The 21,886-nt window shown below is 39.8% G+C and overlaps 4 protein-coding genes across 5 annotated transcripts; 1 reads left to right on the top strand and 3 right to left on the bottom strand.

Annotated features, from left to right (window-relative positions):
• Nucleotides 1-841: 841 nt before the first annotated feature.
• LOC146967475 (inactive all-trans-retinol 13,14-reductase) lies at nucleotides 842-6,994 on the bottom strand. Its single transcript, XM_085761340.1, has 11 exons — nucleotides 6,775-6,994; nucleotides 5,714-5,896; nucleotides 4,775-5,016; nucleotides 4,474-4,669; nucleotides 3,609-3,806; nucleotides 3,401-3,520; nucleotides 3,144-3,282; nucleotides 2,742-2,851; nucleotides 2,402-2,568; nucleotides 2,097-2,256; nucleotides 842-1,717 (listed from the first exon to the last, which is right to left on the bottom strand). Exons 1-11 carry the CDS (start codon nucleotides 6,932-6,934, stop codon nucleotides 1,548-1,550), a joined length of 1,845 nt encoding a protein of 614 aa, XP_085617466.1. The 5' UTR covers nucleotides 6,935-6,994; the 3' UTR covers nucleotides 842-1,547.
• A 2,174-nt stretch (nucleotides 6,995-9,168) lies between these two features.
• gngt2b (guanine nucleotide binding protein (G protein), gamma transducing activity polypeptide 2b) lies at nucleotides 9,169-9,938 on the bottom strand. Of its 2 annotated transcripts, XM_085760997.1 has the most exons (3): nucleotides 9,778-9,938; nucleotides 9,531-9,619; nucleotides 9,169-9,404 (listed from the first exon to the last, which is right to left on the bottom strand). In XM_085760997.1, exons 2-3 carry the CDS (start codon nucleotides 9,612-9,614, stop codon nucleotides 9,276-9,278), a joined length of 213 nt encoding a protein of 70 aa, XP_085617123.1. In that variant the 5' UTR covers nucleotides 9,615-9,619; nucleotides 9,778-9,938; the 3' UTR covers nucleotides 9,169-9,275. The 2 variants fall into 2 exon arrangements, with proteins under 2 accessions (XP_085617123.1, XP_085617124.1); XM_085760998.1 differs by lacking the exon at nucleotides 9,778-9,938 and having other exon boundaries at nucleotides 9,531-9,623.
• Nucleotides 9,939-12,257: 2,319 nt separating this feature from the next.
• tmem101 (transmembrane protein 101) lies at nucleotides 12,258-16,594 on the top strand. The gene is made up of 4 exons (XM_085761681.1): nucleotides 12,258-12,452; nucleotides 13,464-13,644; nucleotides 14,159-14,305; nucleotides 15,452-16,594. Exons 1-4 carry the CDS (start codon nucleotides 12,322-12,324, stop codon nucleotides 15,758-15,760), a joined length of 768 nt encoding a protein of 255 aa, XP_085617807.1. The 5' UTR covers nucleotides 12,258-12,321; the 3' UTR covers nucleotides 15,761-16,594.
• Nucleotides 16,595-18,221: 1,627 nt separating this feature from the next.
• On the bottom strand, nucleotides 18,222-20,748 carry LOC146967478 (uncharacterized). Its single transcript, XM_085761479.1, has 2 exons — nucleotides 20,428-20,748; nucleotides 18,222-18,992 (listed from the first exon to the last, which is right to left on the bottom strand). Exons 1-2 carry the CDS (start codon nucleotides 20,698-20,700, stop codon nucleotides 18,222-18,224), a joined length of 1,044 nt encoding a protein of 347 aa, XP_085617605.1. The 5' UTR covers nucleotides 20,701-20,748.
• Between the last annotated feature and the right edge of the window lie 1,138 nt (nucleotides 20,749-21,886).

Below are 21,886 nucleotides of genomic sequence, written 5' to 3' on the forward strand. Positions count from 1 at the left end.
AAGCAGTGCACTTTATCGTGCCATGGTAATTATATGTTATGGTCTGCAGAACTTCCAGCCAGGCAAAGTCAGTATAATTAACTTTCCTCCCTCCCTGTTTGCTCCTCATTCTTTAAACTTTTCTTTATTTTTTGCTCTTTTTATGCTATGTATGCAAGTATTGAGAGAAAAAATGGTGAGAGTAGTGAACGCAGATCAAGCAGCAGTGAGTGAGTGAGTGAGTGAGTGAGTGAGAGCGCGTTCCCTGAGTTTGCACAGCAGAGGGATGGAGGTGAACAGAGCGAGAGAGGCACTGGCATCCCACCGGCTGCCTGGACAGAAGGGGCTTTCTTCTCTTCGGATCCCCCACCGGTCGTCTCCAACAGGCCACAGTTTGTCGGCCAATCTGCCCACCGTTTACTGAGGAAATGTTCACTTAGTGCAGGAAGTCTGAGGTTTCCCCCCGACGTTTGATTTCAGGTGTTACCCAAACAACACCGGGGTTATAAGTCAGGGCAGAACAACATAGGTGGGAACTAAATCCAGGGGGGACAGTTCACCAGTAAGTGATATGTAAACGATTAGTGACAGTAATCACACATTGTACCTTATGCTAGTTTAGCAATATGAAATATATTTAGGCCTATTCTGATTATGTTTTATAATGTTTTCCCGTGGTGTTGTTGAGAAAGAGGATTGAGGATTGTAATCAAAATCAATATATCGATATATTAAGTTTATTGAGCAGTGAAAAAACAAAGCAAGTAAAAAGAGGCGCTTAACAATAAGACAAACAAGATCTGTATGTACAAAAACAGGCCAAATCTCCAAAAATCAATGCATTTTGTTGTTCTGATAGCTGTGCTAATGAAAGAGCATTTGTCTATATATTTCATTGTTTTAGATTAAGCTGACATAGCATAACACTGTCAAGTTGAAGATCACAATATATTTAAAAACAAAGACAAAATAATGGAGCAATAGTATTTTACATCAATCAGTAAATAAAACAATGAAATAAAGGAAAAGCTTGAATAATTTACAATTTTTTCAAGGTAATAATGAACCTTTATGTGCACATGATGATCATAATAAGAAAACTGAAAGCTTATTATAATTATTTACCCAAATAAACAAAAGCTTAATATATTTTTTATAAAATACTTCACAGTTACAGTGGGCTAATAAATATATCCACCCCTAACATCTGTATATAGTTCCCTTCTTAACTGCAACCTTAATGAGTGCTTCACCACCGTCTATCCATTGTACTTTCTTACGACTGGGCATTTGATCCTTTTAGCACAGATCACCAACTGATCCACCATGATTTGGCTTAAGATAGCAAGCAGCTTTTTTGGTTTTCATCGTATTTAGATTGTTTCCTCTCATCTGTCAGAAAGGACCACTATGGATATAGATATGTACATATGCACAAACATAATGTAGGTCAAATACTGTGGCGGTGTGTTCCTCTCTGCTTCCCATAATAATCAGGGGTCCTTTTACACCAGGATAGTAGGAGTGTAGTTCCACTGACGTCCTGCAGGGGAAGTACGGAGCGCCGCTCACTGCAGTTTCTTCTGAGCCAGCTGGGCCATCTCTTTGGCTTTCCTCCTCTTCAGCTTCTTCTTGAGGAGGAGCAAGTCGATGTAGACGATGTGATCCAACACCGTGGACGCACACAGGAGTCCACCGTGTAGAGCTCCTGCGATCCCACAGCTGAACACGTCTTGGCCTGGAACACAGAGATACGTACAAGTTTCTGGATGAGATGGAAATACCTGGAATCTGGGCTCAGATTCTTGGCTGTGTTTCCCTCTACACTGTGATTTTCTTCACAAGCTTTAGAGAAAATATAGTTTTATTTTGCTTTGTGGCTTTCTTAGAGTTAAGATTAAAGTGTTTAAAGCTGTGCCACTTAACTAATTCAGCATAAATTGGCTTGAAACCTCTTGCATTTTGTAATGTTATTATCCTTCTCGTACTGAATTAATCAATCTGAGGGCTTGTCTGTGCCTGCGACACCTTCAATCACAAACCACAAAGCGCTGGCTGTGCTTGAAGAAAACTTCTACATAAAATCCTTCAACAATTCAAAAAATTAAGTTTCATACCTGATATGTAGAGGTTTTTGACAGGGGTGTTGCACCTGTTCCTCGCCACAGCCTCAGCGTGGAAACGATCCAGGTTGTGCTCAGCTGAGTACATGGCTCCACGCTGGGCACCCAGGTAGTGCATGTTGGTCAACGGGGTCGCCACATCCTGGAAAACCAGCTGGGAAAAAAAAAAAAAATACATATATATATATATATAAAAATATATAGGTTACACTGCAGCCCAGACAACCCACAGTAACCCTGACACCTTTATAAAAGTTAAAGCACAATAGAAACATACTCAATAATCTGGTAACGTGTACCTTGTCTTTGATTTTCGGGAACAAAGTGCAGGCCCAGTTGAAGAGGTTCTTAGCAAATTTCATTTTGTAATTGTAGTACTCGTCGCCCCTTTTGCGCACACTAGTGTCCTTCCATTCCTCGAACCATTCATACTTCACCATAGTCAGTATTGTCATGCAACATTTTCCTGTAAGGATGAAACAGACAAGGCATCACACTTGTGTTATTTTCTGGTATTTCATATCAGATCATGTTCAAATTAGGTCGTTTTCTGAGTAAAACTATTTAATCATCCTTTCTTTCATCATAAAATCCTGTTTCCTCTATTATTGGGGGGAAAATATAGGCTTCTGTTTGTACCTGGGTGTCTTAATTTGGCCTCTGGATCTTTGGAAGATGGGATTGTGATGAACATCATGGGGATGTTATCTGGTGCATCCTCTTTGCTCAGTGCAAAGAAGTCATCCATCCTAAAAAGATGCAAAAACACATATCATCATCATCATCATCATCATCATCCTTTAGAGCTTCATCAGCAACACAAAAGACTCCATGACTGTGGTATTAATACAGCCTGCATCTCTGAGCTGACTGATCCTTTACTCCATCTAGAGGACAAAGAGGGAATTCCTGACCTGCTGTTCCTGGTTGCAGAGTCAGTTTTCCCTCTTTGAGTTTCCACTACTTATACAGCAGTGCTCCCTTCTGGCTGCTAAATGCCACATCCCTATTTAGAGTGTGACTAGTGCTGTGGATACTTACGACTGGTCCATATCATTGTTCTTGAACAGCCAGAAGTTGGTGGACACGAGGCCCAACTCCTCCTCAGTTCCTTCAAAGCCAGAGAAGACCAAGAAGGATCCTCTGCCGTGTTTCATCATGTTCAGCCTCTCCTGAATATCTACAACGTGGAGAAGAGAAGAATCACCTTACAGCCTCTAGACTGTTATAACTCAGGATATATATTATACACTAGAGTCTGTCCAGTGAAATGAAATGGATCACATTGGTTTGCTGACCTGGCTTGATTTGAATCTCAGGTGGAAGAAGTTTCTGGAAGGTGGTGAAGATGCCACAGTTTGAGACGACCACAGGAGCACGAACCTCCACTTCCTCTTGACCTTTCCTGACTTTCACACCTGTCACACACTTGAGGTTAGTCGCCTGGAAAGAAAATCTTTTGGCTTTTAAACATGTGGAAGCCTGAGCTGCTGGATTCGTTCTCACCACAAGCTGCTCCCTTCTCATTGATCAGGATCTGGGTGACCGGAGCTCTGACCAGACAGTTTCCTCCATACTTTTGAATTGTGCGGATGATGTGGAAGGCGATTTCACTGGCACCGCCTCTAGGGTAGTAGGCGCCTCGTTTGTAGTGGTGAACCAGGAGGGCGTTAATCAGGATACTGGAGTCCTTAGGAGGCACACCTACATGAGGAAGAGAAAGTACAGTGAAGTTTAGTTCAGGATAATATTCCAGGTAGTCACTAAGAGTTTAGAGACAAAATGTTCAATTTAAAGGAGACATATTATGCCTCTTTTCCACAAATTAAAATAGTTCCCAGGTGTCTTAAAGACATGTCTGTGACATGCTTCGGTCAAAATACCCCAAGGATCAAACATCACAGCTCTTTTCATCCTCTCAAAACAGCCCTGTTCAGAATGGCTGGTTTCAGTGCCTGTCCCTTTAAATGCAAATGAACCACTGCTCACCCCGCCTCGCCCCCTCTACCTGTACTCAGACTCGGATTTCAAATTTGAAAACGGATGACATCATTGTATGACAACTGAGGGAACAGCTCGTAAAACCACATGGATTTCAACCTAGGGAGCCTACAAATTACAGATTTTTTTTTGTCAATTCTCACATTTTTGGGGCCGGAAGGCAAGAAAAAGTGATATATCCAAAATATGTCCCCTTTGAGGTGTTCACATATCCATTGGGGAGCCATCGAACCCAGTTAACCAAGTTTTCTGATGATTTGGTTTTTATGGCAGCAACAGGGAATTATTTCAATCATCTGGCCTCAGTTCACTCTGAAGATTTGACTATAGTTCAAAAACCTGCTGTATTATATAATATTTGCAGACCCACCATAGAAAAGGTAAGAGAAGATGACTTGCAGGTCCTTGTTGCTGGTCAGGGTGTTGGCCAGATCCGTTGCACCTGTGCCGGTCAGACGGAAGACCGGGGAGCAGAGGTTTGCGATGCCCGATTTCAGCAGGAATAAAGACACCCACTGAGGGATCAGCTTCAGAGTTGCCAGATAGTGCGTCTTCTTAGCTGAGATCTTTTTGGAAGAAAGGACGAAGTTTGAAAGGGTTTTAGATGTAGAGTAGAAGCATTTTAGAGGCAGGCGACGGACTAAAAATATGTGTCCGCTTGCTCTCGGTACCTTCATGATTTTGAAGAACGTCTCGATGGCCTCGGTGTCGTCAGGGAATTGCTTCAACAAATGTGCCTTCATCTCAGTTTTACCAGAGAACATGGTGTACTCTCGTTTCTCCTCGCCCAGGCCGATCTGGATGGTGTCGAAATGTTGATTGAGCTCCTGGAACTCCAGCTGACCTTCGGAGATCTGGTCGAAGGCGATACGCAGCAGACTGTTCTCATGGACCTGACCAATGTAGTGAAGTCCTGGAGAGAAGAAGATTCAGACAAAGAGGTGTGAATGCATATTATCGATCAGGGCTGGCACATCAACCTTTAGGGCTGAGTAGCAAAGTTGACGATTAGTAGTTTCCTTCTTTTCTTTATCAAAAATCATACTTTTTGGGGGGATTTTAAATGTTTGGTTTAGTCAAATTAAATTATCTGAAGGTGTCACCTTTAGTAATTGTCAGTTTTTCTGACAGTTTGTGAAATGATTGGGCGGATGATGAAAAATAGTCATTGGTTGCATGCAGCCCCAGTCTCAAATCTGATTTCCTTTTCAATCATCAAACATCAGAAAATGTCCATTCATACAATGTTTCCACACGCTTGTGCACAGTTGGTGGTTCAGAAAGGTTACTCACTACTGCGCCTTATCAGGTGTAAACACACTATGATCAAACTGCTGTGTGCTCCTAGATATTGCAGGGTCCCTGATAACAGGTCGCTCAGGCCCCCGAAACTGCAACTATCTATTTGCTATATCTAAATCTATTAACGTTACATGGGTTGTTTTTACCTCTTTTGAACTGAAGACACATTCCTAATTTATCAGGTTCATTCACTCAACTTGTTTAACTCAAGTTTTGCTCAAAATTTGAACAAATCCACTTTAAGGATGGAATAAATCAATAAATAAAAGAGTGAAGATGTGGATTGCATGTATGACAAGTCTTCTTACCAACATCAAACTCAAAGCCTTTCTCTATGTAGGTGTGGCAGCAGCCCCCGGCCTGGTCGTGCTGTTCCAGCACCAGGACTTTCTTCCCGGCTTTGGCCAGCGTGGCTCCAGCTGTCAGCCCACCGATACCACTCCCAATGACGATGACATCCAGATTCTGAGGCACCTTGTCAACACTGAAACCTGGACGGAAACATACAGACCTGGTTTTAATATGGTAAAAATGTATCTTTCTTCTTTTTTTTCATGAAAAAGACATTGTAAATGTTATCACATCCAAATGCGTTGCATAATTCAGTTACATAATTCAGTCTGAAGGTTGCTTTGCACACCTCTCTGATTTATTTCTTATGTCGGCAATAAAACAACAGATTAGGCCGTTAACATATTCCTGAGGTCATAATCCAATTAAGATAAAACACATAGATGAAAAGTAATTACTGAACTAGTGCTAAATAAACTCTGAGTTATGACACAGCAAACGGGTAATTTAGATAAAACTTTATCAGCACAGTTCAGCGGATAAAAAAAACCTAGAGTGAGTTAGTTTTATGTACTTTTAAGAACTAGACATTTCTGCAGCAAACAGAATGGCTACCTGCCATCACCTCTAAACTTCAAGAATTACCGTGTTTTACAAAAATCCAGATGTGTAGCTAAAAACTAAAACTTTGCTAGAGTGCTTTTTCCCCATTATTTTTTTTATTCTAATAGCCTACTGGAGGACTTTTCCAAATGTTGCTGCTAAATTTCAATTATATCTAATTTGGTAGCTGTAATGTTTCTTTTTTCATTAGTGGTTATTATTATTGGACATCATTTAAACTCATTTTTGATTTCAGTTTTTCCTCTTTTTCAAAAGAGTTGTTGTTTTGTTGGCTGGAGTTTTTTGTGAAGCTATATACAAACTATTCTAGATAATGAAGTATTGTACCTTAAATTGAGCACACGCAAACCAATTATCTGGTGGCAAATTTATGCCTTTATCAAAGCAATGCATTACATCACCATTTGATTATAATGCTGCACGCATACATTTTTTTCAAAAGCAATCATTTTACCTTGCTTGATGACTTTGTCCCGCTTCTTCTGGTCAAACTCACGAGGTCCAGGAGGCCTCACCGACTCCAGGGAGAAAGGGCTCGGTTTCCCAAACAGGTACCAGTAGGTGCCTCCGGCCCATAAAATGAACCAAACTAAGAAAATCAAGAGCCACATCATTGGAGATGATCAAATGTCTGTGAGTGGCGACTCTATAGCAGCGCGTTAACGGCAGCAGTGTGTCTGAATGCTGCTCTGCTCATATGGCGGCTTTTATTATGCAGAGTGGCAAAGGTCTGGAGGAGGGGAGGGGAGCAGGAGTTTGATACGTAAAGCTATTCATGTTATGACAAGTAATAAAGATAAAGTGGTGAAAGACCCATTTTTTTCCGTAGTGATGACAGTGCACAAATCACAATAACTGTGTGCCAGCTGTTGCACAGTTACTTAACAGTGACCAAAAAAATACTGTTTTGTAGAGACAGCTACAGATATATTTTTTAATTTTTCTATATAAATATAAAAAGTGTTATGAAAACTGTATAAAAAAGTAAACAAAACATTTCTTTGCCTGTGCAGTAATTGGAATTTACTCAAAAGTTGTAATCTTGAAGGTTTCGAAACATTTTGTTTTCATCCTTCACGTAGTAGTTAGTCATTTCAGTAAACTTATAGGAAACCTAGATAGATTAGATTAGGCTATATCCTCAATCGCCTTTCTCTGATAAGGCAATTTAGATAAAGAAAAGTATATGGACAAGTCATCCTTGGTTTTATGTCTTTACAACGATCTAGCGGAGCCAAATCACTGAGTTTCAGCACTCAAGGTCCAATAAATACAGAGATGTCATCCTGACTTTTAAGAAGAAATGCAAGACACTTCAGTATGCAAATAATTAAAATCACTGTGGAGGTACTAGCTAACTATATCAACAGTGTATTTCATCTGTAAGTGGATATATATATATACTGTATATGTAAAACAATTATCTTGTGATATCTGTGATAACATAGTTTTTTAATGTGCTATAATGTCACATAGTCCATGCATGGACTTTGAGCTCCAGTTATACATTAGTTCAGTTGACTTTGAGCTATAGATTTAATCTGCAGCCACAGATAACGTGAACCACAACAAAGCCACAAGCTGTTACGCCAGAGCCGGTGAATGCAAGATGTAACTTAAAATACAGGTTAAACTTGACTCATTGCAGGTGTCCCATGCTGTAACAGGTAGAGGGCAGGTGTAACCAACATGGCTCTGTTTCATTTAGTTGTTGACACTATAAATGTAATTAGTTACATCCGTGTTTGGCAGGTCCATTCAGTTTCCTCATTAATATTAATATAAACACAGTTAGATAACTAAAATGAATATTGTTACAGCAGACATTTAGATTATTTTAAATAAAAATAATCCAGTGGTCATAATGTCATATAAATTACAGCCATTTAGATTAGACGAATCCATAAACATGCCGCTAATTAAAAAAAAAACATACATGACCAGTGTTATCTTAATTAATGGTATCATCAAATATTGTTTAAGAGGTATGTCTGTATAAGCATGAAACTGAGATCACTGCAATAACTCCAGTGCTACAACATCCTTTGCCCTTTATCTGCAGCAGGGAGCTCAAAGTTTAGAGGTTGTTTTGACTCCTGTGTGTTAAGGTAGGTAGGCTAAAGACTTAAACTTTGAAGCAAAAGACTGATATCACCTCCGTACTTTCCATGATAAGTGGGTCACTATATACGAGTCAAGTTGTTCAAAGTTGCTGATACAGCGTGTGCTGCCTGAGGTAACCGGGCTGAAAAGGTGTAAAGCAGGCGTATGTATGTGTGTGTCGGTGAAGTCGTGGTTGCAAATGTTAAAACGAATGATGTGTATTTGTCGCTTCATCCCAGATTGAAAATGACACTAATTGGATGGAGAGCTGGAAAAAGGAAGCCAGGATTGAAGCCGCAGGAATAAGCTTAAAGTCTTTGATACAGGAAGCAGCTCCGTGTCAACAGTGACCGACTGTGCAGCAGAGAAATCCTATTAAGATTAGACTAAGCAGAAGCTGCACGACTCCTGTGACTTTGCCCTGCTTTGTCTAATAACACAGGTGAATGTCATGTTGACTTAAACTGATCTACACTCAAATGTTGGACATCAAAAACAAAACAAAAAAACATGATTAACCTCCATTTAACATTAACAATGACACAAAAGTCCAATAAGTGTGAAGTAAATGTGAGATCTACTAGTGTATACCAGTAATCAGAACAGACAGGCCAGGTCAAAGCTTCATACAGCTATTTGCATTTAATTACAAATTCACAAACATATTTTCAACAGATACACACGCACGCATCCAGTGATGGAAAAGGGTCTCTCTCTTGGTCGCAGTAACATTACAGGTCTGAGCTTTTTCCTTTTCTACTGTACTTTTTTTTTTCTCCACGACAAATTTTCTACAGGAATATTACAGCTCCCATACAAAATCCACACCGCTTTCCCCTGGATGTACGTGTGCTATGTTATTATGCAGCCTCCCTTGTCTCCCTTGTAGGGGTTCTTGTCATCTGGGACTCCCTTGATCAGCGGGTCGTTCGGTAGTAGTCCTTCAACAAATGCGACAGTTTCTGCACAGTTTGCGCTCACCTGTTGATCAGAGGAGAGGTAAAAATATAGATAAATGTGAGCCTCATTTTAATACGATTTGATCTGAGAAACAATCATCACAATTGGTTGTAAGAAAATATGACATTCTAAGAAATATATACTTACTGGTGTCCTAGCTGTGCTCACTTCCTTCTTTAACTGGTCCAGCTCCATTTTCAGGATTTCCTTATCTGACATATCACGAGCCATCTTGGCTGTAAAAAGAAATCAAGATAATTGTGTTGAAAAAGCGTCAAATAGCACAACAAAATCCCTTAAAAAAATACTATACGCTGTAGTTTCCTTCAAATAGATGTAAATCCAGAAGAAAGAGAGAGAAAGAAAAAAAAAAGCTTCTATCGTGAGTCTTTACCTGTTCAATGTCAGGATCCCCAACACTCCGAGAAAAGGTTGGCTCCTAAGAGCTCATCGACTGTCTGCCTTCCTTTTGGTCCGGTCGCTTCTTCACACTGACTGATCTGTGCTGTCCCACTGCTCTTCATCCCGGCTGATCCCCCGGCCGCTGGCTTTCGGGAGGGGTCGGCACAGGATTGGTCCTGATGTCACCAATCCCCCGTGATGAGATTAAACAATCAGGTGCCGTAACCTTCTGAACAGGAAGGAGGAGGAATATGCAGATCCATGGTGGAGAGAGGGGGGAGACACTGAAATAGAAACGATGGATGCGTTAGTCACCGTTAATTGTGGTGCGTTTGCCAAATCACAAGATAGAGGGGTGTTTTATACATCTGCTTCACTTCTCATCATCAATGTCACCAGCTAATCAATGCATTCAAGCTGCAGTGTTTTGTCTTTGCAGCACATACACACAGAAAGTGAAAAAGAAACATTAGCTCATGAGTTGGTGTTTACACTAACTATAAGATGAGCGCCGGGGCCTTTCACCAAGAGGAAGGAAGCCAAGTCTTCATCACTGATTTGATTATAAACTTTAATCTCTCAGTCTATCCAATCAGTTGCTCTTAGTCGTTCAGTGTCTTTTTGTTCAACATGGCGGATGCTCATGTTTTTCTAAAGAAATTAGTTTTTTGTGCAAAGTCTGGTTCTGTTCTTTAGGCTCTTTTATTCATGTTTGTCATATTTTGGTAAGATTTTAATAAATACATGAATGCATACTGTGTATAGTGTTTGTTTAGTGGAAATACAGTGTCTTCTTTTAAGCATTACAGATTGTTTTCACTCAATAATAAGATATATGATATAGTGCAATTGTTTCTCCCAGTGCTATATGTCTCTAAAAAAAGAAAGAAACTGGTTTGTCAAATATAAAAACCACAACCCACAAACCCAACTATTCTGTACGCCTTTCACCTCCACCTGACATTTCATCTGAGACATGACAAACTACTGATCCTTAACTAAACCTTCAGCAGGTCTCACAATAAGCCTTTTTTAGGATCTAGGTTAGTCTCATCCACTCAAGATTAACCTTGTACACGTCACTGTGCATTAAGAGCAGTGTGTGGAGACGCCCCTTATCGTCACTGAGCAACAAAAAAACATTTTAATTGAAGCACTAAATTGAAAGAAATTCCTTTTTTCATCCACTTATACATTATTTCAGAAATCCTCATAATCAGAATCTAAAATCCTTTATTGTCATCGTATGGATGTACAATGAAATTAGGGGTGTAACAAACAAAAGACATGAGAACGTACTATATAACATACACTTGCATACATACACACATTCAGAAAAGTGACTGGTGATGAGTAATAAATAGTAGTGCCATCATAAAGTGCAGTGTGTAAAGTGCAATTGATAGCAGCCATTAGTGTATCTGAGCGTTAAGAGCAGCGATGCCCCTGGGAAATAAACTTACAACTTGCATTTGCAGTTGTGCTTTACTGATTAGTGAATGGACATAAAATCAATCAACTATCATTTTATGATAATAAAAGAATTGAATAGATAGATAATTTATCAGATTATTAAACCACTGAGGTTCACCAATCTTTTGCTTTAACAGTTCACATAAACTACACAATCTACACTATTGTATTGATTATTACTATACTGATTCATTATAAAACTGTAAGCATAAATATTATTTATTAATTTTGATTATATATAAATTCATTTTGGAATTCTTTATCATCAATTCTTAATATGTCAAATCTGACAACAATATTTGTATTGTGTTGTGGTTGCTGTCTTGTTGTTATTGTTGATGTTGTTGTCATTGATGTTGGTATTGTCGCTGTTTGTATTGTTCTTTTCCTGTCTTGTCTTGTGCTCTTAACTGGACCTAGAGTCTGTACAATAAATTATCTATCTATCTATCTATTCCTTTACCAATACTATTATGACATCATATTTAAGGATTTTTAAAAAGTTAGCCTATTTTCTCAAGTAAATCAATACTGAACACTCATTTTGTTTTTTGCTATGGTCTTTTTTCTTTATTTTCTAATAAATTACCCTATAAACATGAGGTCCAGTAAATCAAAACTCACTTCAAATCTAAACAGGAGTCCCACTTGATCATATAATGTTATGTGTAAATTCATTTTTAAATTAATTTCACTTAAACTTGGCACCTGCAAGAACTTGACTTGGAGAATAAGGTCAAACTGCAGCTGCTACAGACCCATTTTCCTCCAGTGACCTCTAACGTTTCCTGTGATGATCGGTTTTGTCCTGTGGGTGGCAGTGTCGAATCTTCTTAACGCCTTTGTCCAGCCCACTTCACCCTGTCAACCAATGGGAGCACGCCTTTACCCTGCCACTGATCGCCTTTTCAAAATAAGAGCTTCGCAGTAAAATATGACTTCTACTCCGCATTCTAAAGAGCGGCTAGACTTTTATTGTGAAATGTATAGGTATTTCGACCGGATGTCCATTCTACTACACTGTCTACTCGGCGGGTTTGGGTGAAAGCTGAGGGAGGCAGCCATGGCAGCTCCCAATAGGAAGCAGGTTTTTAAGTTTCTCAGTCAGTTTGGTGCGTTTATTTTGACCCGGTTCGGGTTTTGGAACTGTTTCTGTATGTTGATGCTGTTTGCTGAGCGAGCCGACTCTAAAAGGTAAGAAAAAAAGAAAAGACGAGCACTCAGGAGATGCTAACGCTAGCTAAGGAGCTAACTCTGCTCTCACTAACTTGTACAATTTGGCTACATTTACAACATAGTTATCATATCAAAACAGGTTTATATGTCTCCACCTTTTCGTATGTTTTATATTAAAAGCATTAAACTACCAGCTAGCTAACTTGGGGGTTAAATTCAGCAATAATTAATCAGACCAGACCTTAGCCCATAAGACTGTAGACATATGGAGTTTGTTAAATTACAACTATAAGTTACATTACCAGTAACGTTATGCCCGGTCTGTAATTTTCTGTCAGACGGAGGGCTGTCTGTAATTTCCCTTGTCAAACTGTGGTTTAAATGCCTTGTGCACGCTGGGTGTGTATTGTTTAAGAAGACTACCACACCCCTCTTTACCCTGCGACCGCAGCAGCTGGAGGAGAGGTATGATTATTTCCTCCTGCATGGAAAATGATCAATTATAAAGCTATTAAACATTATTCTCCTTTTAGGGCTTTAGACCGCTGGACAGTTTCTTTTTGGGGCAGAGGTGTGGTAGTCTAACACACCAGTAGATTAAAATATATGGTGAGAATGAATGAATGAAGGCTTTATTTCAAACATGTGTGGGTAATATGTAACACATTAAAAGTACTTCAGTCAATACAACTTTGCATGTTGTAACAATATACAGACAACTGAACAGAAAAATAAGTTTATCTTATTAGAGAAAAGAGATGTTAACAAAGTTTTAATTTGGAGACATCATTTGGAGTTGAAAAAAGCAATTAAATCTCAATATATCGCAAGATATTGCACTATTTTTAATTTCGCAGTTATATCATATGATACACAGGTGTGGTGATAATATCGTATCGCAGGGCCTCTGATGATTCCCACCCCCTAGTTTCAAATAATATACAACAATGACGTGTAAACTGTGGATATATAGACGTAATCAAACCACAATTGTTGGTTTGACGTGCTCTTTTTCTTTGTCATCTCCAGGAAGCCAGACATCCATGTACCGTACCTGTTTGTGGACATGGGAGCTGCAGTGCTCTGTGCCAGCTTCATGTCATTTGGAGTGAAGAGGAGGTGGTTCGCGATGGGTGCTGCCATACAACTGGCCGTCAGCACATACGCAGCGTATGTAGGAGAACAGGTGTACTACGGAGACTGGCTTAAGGTGAGTCAGCCTCTGTTATGTTACAACAATAACCTTTTAAATGTGTTTGATTTTGTGCCTAGGTCTTTTAGCATTTTCAGTATATAATCACTTATAATATAATATATGATATAACTTAATATATAATAATCACAAAGTCTATATTCCATTTAGTCTATTACTCTATTGCTCCGATTTTAAGAGCTCACCAAATGTTCTCATGTTCTCTGGCAAACATCTGATACTGGATAACAGCATCTGGTGTAAAATAGACATTTCTTTTTTCTCATGTGGGTTTTCGCACTTCTATTCCACACCTCTTCACCTTTTCAACTCTGCACCTCTTCAATAAATTGCCACAGAGTCTTTTATGTATCAGACCTCAGAGCCGGGATGAAAGTGCCCCAGATGAGAGATGTGTATCAAATTGGATCTAGGTCACCACCACAAGGCTGAAAGTGGATTTATCAGAGAGTGTTGCTGTCACAGGAAACCCGCCTCAGATTGTTACAGCTTGAACTTTATCACCCCGCAGGTACGGATGTATTCCAGAGCGATGGCCATTATCGGAGGCTTCCTGGTCCTGGCCAGTGGAGCCGGCGAGGTGTACAGGCAGAAAGCTCGCAGCAGATCCCTGCAGTCTACAGGGCAGGTTTTCCTGGGAGTCTATCTCATTTGCATGGTAAGAGACCAATGTAAATTTTTTGTGATTATCTGTTAGTGTGTGAACAAGAGCATGGGTCATTTCAGTATTAGTGTTATCATTCAGTATTCTCATTTTTATTGAAGAATGATTCATTTAGTTGTTTGTTTGTTTGTTTGTTTGTTTGTTTGTTTGTTTGTTTATTTGTACTACCAACAAAGGTGAAAGCTTAAAGGAATAGTTCAACATTTTGACAAATTGACCCATTGCCATAATCCCTATAGTTTTAGGAGTAGGTTCATTACCTTTAATTGTCGGTGCAAGCTATTTTTAGAACGGCGGAGCAGAGCCGTGAGCTGTTATTATAATAAAGATGTTATAAAAACAGAACGTTACGAGACAGAGTTGTTTTCGAGGTAAATTCATGCAAAACCGCTGATGCGCGTTCCCGTCGGGGCAGTTTTTCAACAAGCAGTCTCTGCATTTACCTCTAAAACAACTCAGTTTTGCACGTTCCGTTATTATCTCATAGCGTGGTGAATGTGCAGGTCACAACTTGTCCACCAGAGCGTTTTGGAGTTGTTGGATTGTGTATTTGATGAGTTTGATGAGGGAAACCAAGAAATCCCATTAGCCTCTGTAACGTAGCTCTGAGCAGCTCGCGGCTCTGCTCCACCGTTCTAAAAATAGCTTGCACCAACAATTAAAGGTAACAAACCTACTGCTATGACTATAGGGATTATGGCAATTGGTCAAATGTTGAACTATCCCTTTAAAATTGTTCTTCTTGTGTTTGATATATATAAACTCCTCAAAAAAAAAGTTTGGAAACGTTATTTCAGCCAGTAATTTCTCCCCTTTAATAATACCAGTTGGTCTTGTATTTTATATAATTAGAAAACCTTATTAGTCGCCTCAACAACTTGTAAGAATCGTGCATTCGTGGAATGAGCAACACAGCTAAACATGTGGGTGGCATTGCAAAAAATAATACAGTATTATTGTATCATACTAGACTAATACAATACACTACATATACAAAATCAGATAAAAGATAGATAGATAAAAAGCTATATTAATAACAAAAACATATGCACTTAATATGTGTATCTAAATCAGATGAAAAAACCTACATGTGTTTTTAGTGCTGTTCTGAATATTGCAGTACCACTCTCCCTCCACCAGGTGTACTCCCTCCAGCACAGCAAGGAGGACAGGCAGGCCTATCTGAACCACATCCCTGGGGGAGAGATCACCCTGATGCTGCTGGAGGTGCTGTTCGGGGTGCTGGCTCTGGCCTTCCTCTCCGGCTGCTACATCCGCCTGGCCGCTCAGATCCTGGCCACCGCCCTCCCGCTGGTCGTCCTGCTCATCGACGGCAACCTGGGCTACTGGCACAACACGCGCAAGGTGGAGTTCTGGAACCAGATGAAGCTGATAGGACACAACGTGGGCATCTTCGGCGCCGCGCTCATCCTCGCGACTGACGGCTGAGCCCCTCCCCGCTCCTCTCCCTCCTCGGACTCTGTCAGACGACCTTTTTTTAAATGCACTGCAGATGTGTGCAGGATGAGATTGTTGGCCTTTACTGTTCGCCACTGCCCGACTTTGTTTGCAAAGCAGCTGTGGCTCAGTGACCTCTCAGGATTCAGACTCTCCAAGCGGTTGGACGTACGCCAAGCTGTTGATTGTCATGGCCTAGCAGGTGGTAACTCTGCTTTTGCAAGAAAGAGGAAAAACCCCACGCTCCCTGTTCTTGTTTGTTTTTGTTTTTTGCATTTTAATAATTTATTTGGATTCATGTTTACATTTTGTCTTTGTTATGCTCTGAATTGTGAGTATGAGTATTTTATACCTGCAGGCAAAATACCGTTTACTCCAAAAATTAGTCTTAAAGTAATTATTTCTTAAATGTTATGGTTTAAATGTTTTTCAAATAAAGGGAAACTCTAATTATGTGGTATTTGCTAAAGAAAACACTATTTTTTGCTTTGCTTTTAACTCTTGCATTCACATAAAGTAAAATGTAGGTTTTCCTTTTGTTTGATGAGCTTTTTTTATCTTCTGTGTAAAACACATTTTATACGAAATGGTGTTTAAAAAATGTTTGCTTACACGATGATGCTTATGATGAAAGTTTCATCATTTAGACTGGGCCGCTTTCATTCAGTGCAAACTTCAGTTATACTGCGATAATATTTATGTTGATATATTTTATATATTAGCAATCTGCTTTCCATTAAAGTGAACAGTGTTGCAAAGAATGAGAGTATTAAATGTAAGATTGATAATGAACTGTGCATGGTGCAGCAGTACGGTGTTATTAAATATAAAATCTCTAAGTAACATTTTCACCTTTTATTTCACGTATCAAAACTCAAAGTTAGAAATATGACATCTCGTTACACATTTTGGTGAAACTACATGGAGGTTATGATATGTTTGTTTTTTGTTGAATCTGCTTTAGAAGTGTTGTCTTTTCGGAGGCTGCAGTTTGTGGAGTTGCACTGAGCTTTGAAGAGATCTGTGTGTTTATTTAGTCAACACTCACTGATGTAAATGGGATGGACAAAAAACACATGCAGGAACAACAGCAAAATAAACATCAAAGCAGGTTCAACAAAAACAAACACTGTAAAAATCCTTCTTATAAATATGGTAGGATTTGTAATGGGACTGCATTAGGCTCAGTTAGGCATCATGAATAATTAACTGGTAACTAAGTTAAGATTTGCCACAAGTGGAAACAACTTATCCTGATGAGTTGTTGTTCTGCTTGAGTTGAGGCAAAAAAAAAAAAAAAAAAAGAGGATGGTTACAATGGTTTGGTTTTTGACCATAAAAAGGATAAGACACTTTATAAAGCACATTTCCTGCCAGAGGCAACTCAGTGTGTTTCACAGCCAAAGTACATAAATGAACATATGACATAAATAAGCAAAGCAGTGTATTGTACAGTTATATACAAATAATAATAATACTTTTAATCTTTTAAATCAAAGAGGAGATGATATCAGAGTGGATGACCAGTCTGGATGTTGTTGTTCCATGTTTACGTGACTGTTAATGCTCCAGGTGAACATGCAGAGTGGGGTTCAGCCCTCAAACTCTAATGAGGTCAGCAGATAAAAGAGAGATCAGATCACAGAGAACAAACTGCTCCGGGTCAGACGACACAGAGATGCAGCGCAGAGATGAAAACATGTGATGAGAATTTCAAACAATGTTTGGAGGTAAACCCAACATTTATATAGATAGGTCTTCTTCTGTCTGGAGCTGTCTTTTCTGGTTGTTCATGTGATGATGACAAATAAAGTACTTTTCTCATTTTTCTTTTATTGAAGACCACCATTTCACAAGTATCAATATAAGATATAAAGTTATTCCACAGCTGTTTTCTTCTTTTTTTGTATGGTGCATCAGAACAGGGAACTAGAAAGAGAACATCCCCCAAGAACAAGGAGGGAAAGTACAGTACAGTAAAAAAAAGAAGAATAAAAAATTAATTAATATGTGAAGATAAATGAAAAAGAAGAGGGAAAGAAATAAATCAAATATAAAGGGAGGTGAAAGAAAAATAAATAAATACATGAAATAATCATAATAGATAAATCAATAAAGGATGCCCAGTGTGTTTACTATAAAAATAGATAAAATAAAAACTTAAATGCATCAATTCAGTAACAGTCTTTATGTAGCCTACTGATAAGATAAGTACTTTGAACATTAAGAGTAAACAAAAGGAGGATATTGATCATGTTTTCAATTAAAACACATGTAAATTGATCAAATCCAGACAGATTACTACACAACAGAGTAAGTCAATAATAAATCCAGTTACTTCTGTGTTTTCTAAAGGGTTATTCTGCACTTGTTTTGGTGGTTGCCATATAAAATATAGTAGGACATGGAAGTTATTCAATGCAAAACGCTCTGCCTGACCGTGAATAAAACATCATTTCTCTTGTCTCTCTGCCTCTGCATCACCGGCAGCGTGTTTGTTCTTCTGGTTGTGCTCTGCTTTGACCAGGGCTCCGATCACGGCCAGCAGCACCGTGACGGTGATGACGAGCACCGACACCGTCTCCACCAGGCACAGCTGGCTGTGCAGGGAGGCCAGGGAGCTGCCGGCCTGCTGGGGGGGAGCGTGGCAGACCATGTCCTTGTAGTCCTCCACGTGCAGGTGTCGAACCTGCTGGATCTTGCTGAAGACGCGCTGCAGCTCGCAGTCGCAGATCCAGGGGTTGAGGGACATCTGGAGCTGGGTGTTGGTGGTCTGCAGCTGCAGGAAAGTCTTGAACCTGATGCGAGTCAGCTGGTTCCCCCGGAGGTCCAGCAGAGTGAGTCTCCAGAGAGGAGCCAGAGCTTCGGCCTGGATCAGGGAGATGTTGTTGTGGCCGAGCAGCAGCAGCTCCAGGCTCTGCTGCCGGGTCAGCACGTCGTCCTGCAGCACGTCCAGCCTGTTGCCCTCCAGGCTCAGGAGGCTCAGCCGGGACAAGCTGCTGAACGAGCCCACGTCCACGGCTCGGATGTGGTTGTAGCTCAGGTCCAGTCTCCTCAGGTTCTCACAGTCCCTCAGTGAGCCGGGGCCCAGCCGCTCCAGCAGGTTGTGGTCCAGCCGGAGCTCCAGGAGGGAGGACAGACCGTCAGAGAAGTCCTGAGGGATCCGACGCAGCTGGTTGAAACTCAGGTCCAGCCTCTCCAGGAACTGAAGCGACGACAGAGACTAAAGGACAGAGACAAAGCATCACTCTGGAACCATTACTGTTACTGTTCCTTGGGCACTGGTATTAAAGGGCACATATTATGTAGGTAGTTATCACTTTTTGAAGGCTCTTTAACATAAATTTGGGTGTTTATTTTGCCTTCTGGCCCCCAAAAAGTGAGAACTGACAAAACAATCTGTAGGTTTTCAGGCTCCCTATAGGTTGAAATCCACGTGGTTTTACACGCTGTTCCCTTATAGTTGTCAGACAACGAGGTCACTAGTTTTCGAATTAGCATAATACCACCCCTAGCTGTGAATACAGGTACCAGTAGAGGGGCAAGCAGTGGTTCATTTGCATTTAAAGGAACAGGCACTGAAACCAGCCTTTCTGAACAGGGCTGTTTTGAGAGTATAAAAAGAGCTGTGATGTTTGATCCTTGGGGTATTTTGACCGAAGCATGTCACAGACATGTCTTTCAGACACCTGGGAACTATTTTAATTTGTGGAAAAGAGGCATAATATGTCTCCTTTAATTGATTATACTTAACAATTCCACAACACTTCAGAGGGAAATATCAAAAACTACTCATTGATTTGCTCTGAAAAAGAATAACTTAAAATCATTGATAATCATTTTAGTCATCTATCTATCTAACTGTTTTCTGTTCTCATTGGACACAATCAGAAATATAAGGATGAAACTTTGGGATATTTTCCCCCCTGCTTCCTTACATTTTGTAGACTTACAGTAATACTAAATTGACTGATGGGGAAGATAATAATATGGATAAATAATGTTGAAAACAATCAGCATCACTGCAGTAGTTAGCAGTTACACTGTACCAACTAAATTATAACTTATAATTTCAAGATTCAAAGACTTTACTTGTCATCCCACCCAATGTTACATGGAATAGTGTTTATTCTGTTTCTCAGGTCCTGTGGCGATAAAAAGATATGATAGCGAAAAAATATATATAAATACAAATAAATACTAGTATCAACAAGATAAAAGTACAATGTAAGTGCAGTGCCTGTTGCAAATTTTGTGTGTGATTGCACAAACCCATTCACAATGAGGTAAAACCAGATGAAGACAGACTTGAGCATCATTGAACATCCATTGAACCCACAGTCATTTATTTTTTTTGTGGGTTGTTACTCATGAAATAGTACATAAACTATTTTTATAATATAGTTTTAAACTCCTGGTACTGCTACATTTTTCTGCTTACACATTAAATGCACCAGTAATGATGATTAGATAATAAAATAGTGATATTTTTAGCATTTGGAGTTACTTTTGATAATCAAATTCACTGATGATGTATTTAATGACTGATGCAACATAAATAAAGTTCAGATTAAAGTAAGATTTTGGACTCTCCTTCCCCCTCTGGTCTAAAACCGAGTACTATATAATGTAGAATAGATCATTCATATCCCCTGTACCTGTGGCTGCAGAGTCTGGATGCTGTTGTTGCACATCTGGAGGATCTTGAGTGACCACAGCCCCGTGAAGGATCCGCTGTGCACATCTGTCAGCAGGTTCCCGCTCAGGTCCAGCAGCCAGGTGCCGTGGGGGACGGCGGGAGGGACGTGGACCAGCCCGCGAGACCTGCAGTCCACCAGGTCCGAGGACTCGTAGCACAGGCAGGAGCTGGGACACGGCCTGAGGCCCAGCGCTGCGTTCAGGAGCAGGAGCACAGCAGGAAGCATCCACATCTTCTGCTTACTTCACTGTCAGCTCACAGTGTGGTAAAAGGCATGGCCGCCGCCCTCGTTTTTCTTTTTCTTTTTTGTTGTTGTTGTTGTTGCAGCAAACACATGCACATGAAGCAGGAGAAGCCGTTTGAATGGAGTGACAGTGATGTCATTTCAGCAAATTGTCTGTGAGCGGACATTGAGAATTCCTGATTAGAGAGGGATTATGGGCTTTAACGGATAATCACCAAACAGTACCCGATCTGGGGAACAAACCTGGTCCGGTTTGGACTTTTTCCTAAACTAAGGATTTTACATCTGCTCTTCTATAACATGAAGCTGTCTTTTTTTTTTTTTTTTTTTTTAAATCTCTTCCTTCTTTTTAAATTAAAGTAACTCCATCCATCCTTACCCCATCTTTCAGCAGCATCATGTTACATCAGATTATATGGGTATTTCATAACTATGGCTACCTCACTGCTGAGGAAAACCAGGTTTTAACCCCTTAATTAGAAGAAGCCTGTTCAATGCAATTACACTGAACATTCACAAATTAATTTAACTGTGTACAGGGTGGAAAAATATATATATATATATATATATATATATATTATATTTGCCTTTCACAGGCATTCGATCAGTTAATTGGGACAAAACGAGACATTTAGAGATGCCAACTTGTGTTTTGGGAAATGGGCGAATCAGCAATTTCACAATTCTCACATTTTATAGACCAAACAAGTCACATTATCCAAGAATTAAGTATGTAAAGTCTTAAAATAACCAAATGTGGACAAGTATCCAGCATCAAAAACAGCCTACCTGAAAAATTAGCTGTATTTCCAAACAGAAAACACAACGATCACTGCTTTTTGATTATTTTTCTACACAAGTCCATCTCCAGTAGTTGTAATTTAACTTAATAAAAAGTACTACGTTTTACATTTTACCATCAAGTTGTCTTTTGTTGCCCGGAGACGACAGCAGTAAATGCCATCAAGCAGCTTTGCAGAAACCAGAGGCTTAAGACATTTGAATAATTAACTTGAGACAGTGATGGCCTCAGCTCCCTGTAATTACACAGCTGCATCGCAACAAGATCAGAAACCTGAGCGTTGCCCATTAAAAAAAAACCTGATCTGTTCAAAAACTTCTCATGACCTTACGACCAGATAAACATACCAGTGTAGATAAAATATTTTCAGTA

This window comes from Trachurus japonicus, chromosome 19 (genome assembly GCF_045865225.1).
Source record: "Trachurus japonicus isolate A0001 chromosome 19, Traja_1.0".
Classification (NCBI taxonomy): Eukaryota; Metazoa; Chordata; class Actinopteri; order Carangiformes; family Carangidae; genus Trachurus; species Trachurus japonicus.

What these genes read in the sequence shown, in the direction of transcription:
- LOC146967478 (XM_085761479.1), bottom strand. Translation starts at nt 20,700, where the DNA reads ATGTGGATGCTTCCTGCTGTGCTCCTGCTCCTGAACGCAGCGCTGGGC. An exon ending in TCCAGACTCTGCAGCCACAG is followed by an intron (nt 18,993 to 20,427) that starts GTACAGGGGATA and finishes TCTGTCCTTTAG; the next exon opens with TCTCTGTCGTCGCTTCAGTT.
- LOC146967475 (XM_085761340.1), bottom strand. Translation starts at nt 6,934, where the DNA reads ATGATGTGGCTCTTGATTTTCTTAGTTTGGTTCATTTTATGGGCCGGA. An exon ending in AGGCTTTGAGTTTGATGTTG is followed by an intron (nt 5,017 to 5,713) that starts GTAAGAAGACTT and finishes TCTTCTCTCCAG; the next exon opens with GACTTCACTACATTGGTCAG. An exon ending in CTTCTCTTACCTTTTCTATG is followed by an intron (nt 3,807 to 4,473) that starts GTGGGTCTGCAA and finishes TTCCTCATGTAG; the next exon opens with GTGTGCCTCCTAAGGACTCC.
- gngt2b (XM_085760997.1), bottom strand. Translation starts at nt 9,614, where the DNA reads ATGGCTCGTGATATGTCAGATAAGGAAATCCTGAAAATGGAGCTGGAC. An exon ending in TGAGCACAGCTAGGACACCA is followed by an intron (nt 9,405 to 9,530) that starts GTAAGTATATAT and finishes TCTGATCAACAG; the next exon opens with GTGAGCGCAAACTGTGCAGA.
- tmem101 (XM_085761681.1), top strand. Translation starts at nt 12,322, where the DNA reads ATGGCAGCTCCCAATAGGAAGCAGGTTTTTAAGTTTCTCAGTCAGTTT. An exon ending in GAGCGAGCCGACTCTAAAAG is followed by an intron (nt 12,453 to 13,463) that starts GTAAGAAAAAAA and finishes TGTCATCTCCAG; the next exon opens with GAAGCCAGACATCCATGTAC. An exon ending in GAGTCTATCTCATTTGCATG is followed by an intron (nt 14,306 to 15,451) that starts GTAAGAGACCAA and finishes TCCCTCCACCAG; the next exon opens with GTGTACTCCCTCCAGCACAG.